General features: G+C 40.3%; 1 protein-coding gene across 1 annotated transcript in view; it reads right to left on the bottom strand.

The window, feature by feature from the left end:
- Positions 1-463: 463 nt before the first annotated feature.
- MALT1 (MALT1 paracaspase) overlaps positions 464-2,425 on the bottom strand; it is a 31,609-nt gene continuing 29,647 nt past the window's right edge. Inside the window, exon 17 of the mRNA XM_031557216.1 lies at positions 464-1,989. Coding sequence (XP_031413076.1) covers positions 1,528-1,989 — 462 coding nt within the window. The 3' untranslated portion in view covers positions 464-1,527. The remainder of the gene's footprint in view (positions 1,990-2,425) is intronic.

Genomic DNA, 2,425 nt, shown 5'->3' with positions numbered 1-2,425 from the left:
GCAGGCTGGAATTGCCATCTTGGGTTCTTTGGTTAGACTTCTTTATCCTCTCAACTTGAAAGAACATGAATTCTTTTGGCCTGGAAAACAACTAGCAGGCTTTTTGGGTTTTGCTTGCTTGTTTCAACCACCACAAGAAAGCAATGGCTTCTGTCCAGGTACACCACCCCTGTAACTTCAGCCTGAAGAACCCCAAAGCTCTCAGTCATCTCATCCATTCATTTTTGTATCCCAGCACATTTTGCTGCTTGGTTACTTATGCAATACTTTGCTTGCTAGGAACAGGCATTTTTTCACCTCACATTTAGTGTTCTTCCAGGACAGGAAAAGACCAGCCTTGCAGAAATGCAATCAGCAAAAACCTTATCGGTCACTAAAGAGCATTGTAATAAGAACAATGCACCATGGTATGAACCTGTGACCTTTTCTCCCTCTGACTATTTGTAATCTAATACACCAAGACAAAAAAAAAAGTTATTTATTCAATTCCTCTTTCCATCCTTGTTTCGTTTTCCTTGCACAGCCTGACATCTGTCAGTTTCTGTGAGACACTGGACAGAGTGCAGAGTAACAGCTGATTATGAGATCCAAAAGGCTGAAATGTCAGTGACTGATCCTAATAAATACACAAGGAAGAAAAGAAACTGAAGCTTGAAGGAGACAATTCTTAACATTAGAATATCAAAACACCGCACTTCCACTTCTGAAAAACCTCTGCCTTTGTTTACTCTGTGTGTCATCTCATACACCCAACAGGAGGTTGTTCTAACATGTTAAAACACAAAACCTTATTCGAATGCAGTATGTAAAAGAAGCCTCTGAATAATGAAAAACTGAGACTGAAGGGAAAGGTATTATTTATCATGTTGGGGTTAATGAACTTTTTGAAATCACATTAAATCATAGAGAAAATGGAAAATCATTTTCCTGCTTAAGTCTATCAACATTTTTTTCCTCTGAAGCTAGGCATGTTTTTTGTTTGCTTGTTTGCAGAGAACAGGCATTTCCTCTCTAAAAACTGAGTATTTATTTACAAAGCACTTACAGTAAATCTTATAACTCCAGTAGGTACTGGAGAAGAAGCAGCTGGGAAGATCCAAGGCTTTACTTTCAAGAGAAATTCTGGCACCAGAACCTGGCTTCTGTGCATTCTCTCTCTAACACAGATAGGAAGAGACTCACGAATGCCTGTGTTCTTTACTTTCTTGACTGCTGGATCATGGAATAGGAATCTGAGGAGTTTGGATTTTTTTCTCCCCACTTTTCAAATCTTTAATGGTAGGACAAAAACAAAAAATAATGCCTTTTCATTCCTAAATCTATCAGTCCAGTTTTGCTTCCTTGGTTCTGGAAAATTTTCCCTGAGAGCAATATGAACCAACCCAAGACACAGCCTCATTCCCAGTACCAACTCTACATTCTCCAGTCTCTTTATCCCCAAATCTCCAAAATCCAGAATTTGAGTAAGCAGTGTGGAGGATCTCCTGCTCAGAACGGAAAAGAATATCTTTGTTGAAGACATCACAGCTACTGCTGCTTAGATAACCTGAGGCTATTGGACAGGAGGAATTCCAGTTCAACAGTATCGTCAGTGGTCTCTATTGGTACATTATTCTTTTCTGCAGGGGATGAGTAATTCTGTACTTCATGTCTTGAAGCTAACATTCTTGAAGTCCCATTGCAAGAACATGCCTCTAGTTGTCCAGTGCTGCCTGGGCAAGTACAGTTTGGATGGTAAGCCCCTGGGCAGGAATTTGGTTGGCAGCGACTAGGGAAGTAGTATTTAGTTACCACAGGACTTGATTCTACTTGACTACGAAAAAGATTATTAGCCACACAACAGGTCTGGAGACAGTTATTTCTGAATCCGTGATGGAGGCCTAATTTAGCGATGAGGGGCTTCCCAACATTAACTTCTTTTCTTTCATCCATTGTATCTTCTATTCCTGGATACTCATAGTGCAAGCAAACAGTGAAGATCAAGTGTTCCTTTAAAAAGTAAAAGAAGAGGAAGAAAGGTTAAACTTCTTCCCCAGATAACAACACAGGAAACATTTCAAGAGGCACAGCCTACTAAAGGAGAAGGCTAACCTCTTTTAGGAGCTGAAGGCATAATATATTAGGCAAGGCTGGTAACCATATCAGGTAATACATGAAAGATGGAGGCTCCAGAACGATGCTGTTCATATCCTTAAGAACTCAGTGGGATTGCAAAAAGGAGCCTACTCGTCATAAAACTCTTCCTGCAAACTCAACTTTCACCCACAGAAACTGTGAGACGTACTCAGAGATCTACTACCCCTGACACCAAAACTTTTCTTAGTCTTCTTAATACTGCTATCATTTTCCTCTTTGACCCACATGAAAGATATTAGCTGCTTCTATCCTACAACAAGCTGCCAGAGAGGCTGTGGATGCCCCGTCC

The sequence above is a fragment of the Meleagris gallopavo genome, chromosome Z (assembly GCF_000146605.3).
Source record: "Meleagris gallopavo isolate NT-WF06-2002-E0010 breed Aviagen turkey brand Nicholas breeding stock chromosome Z, Turkey_5.1, whole genome shotgun sequence".
Classification (NCBI taxonomy): Eukaryota; Metazoa; Chordata; class Aves; order Galliformes; family Phasianidae; genus Meleagris; species Meleagris gallopavo.
Note: the sequence above shows the minus strand (reverse complement) of the source record. Positions and strands in the feature narration are given on the sequence as shown.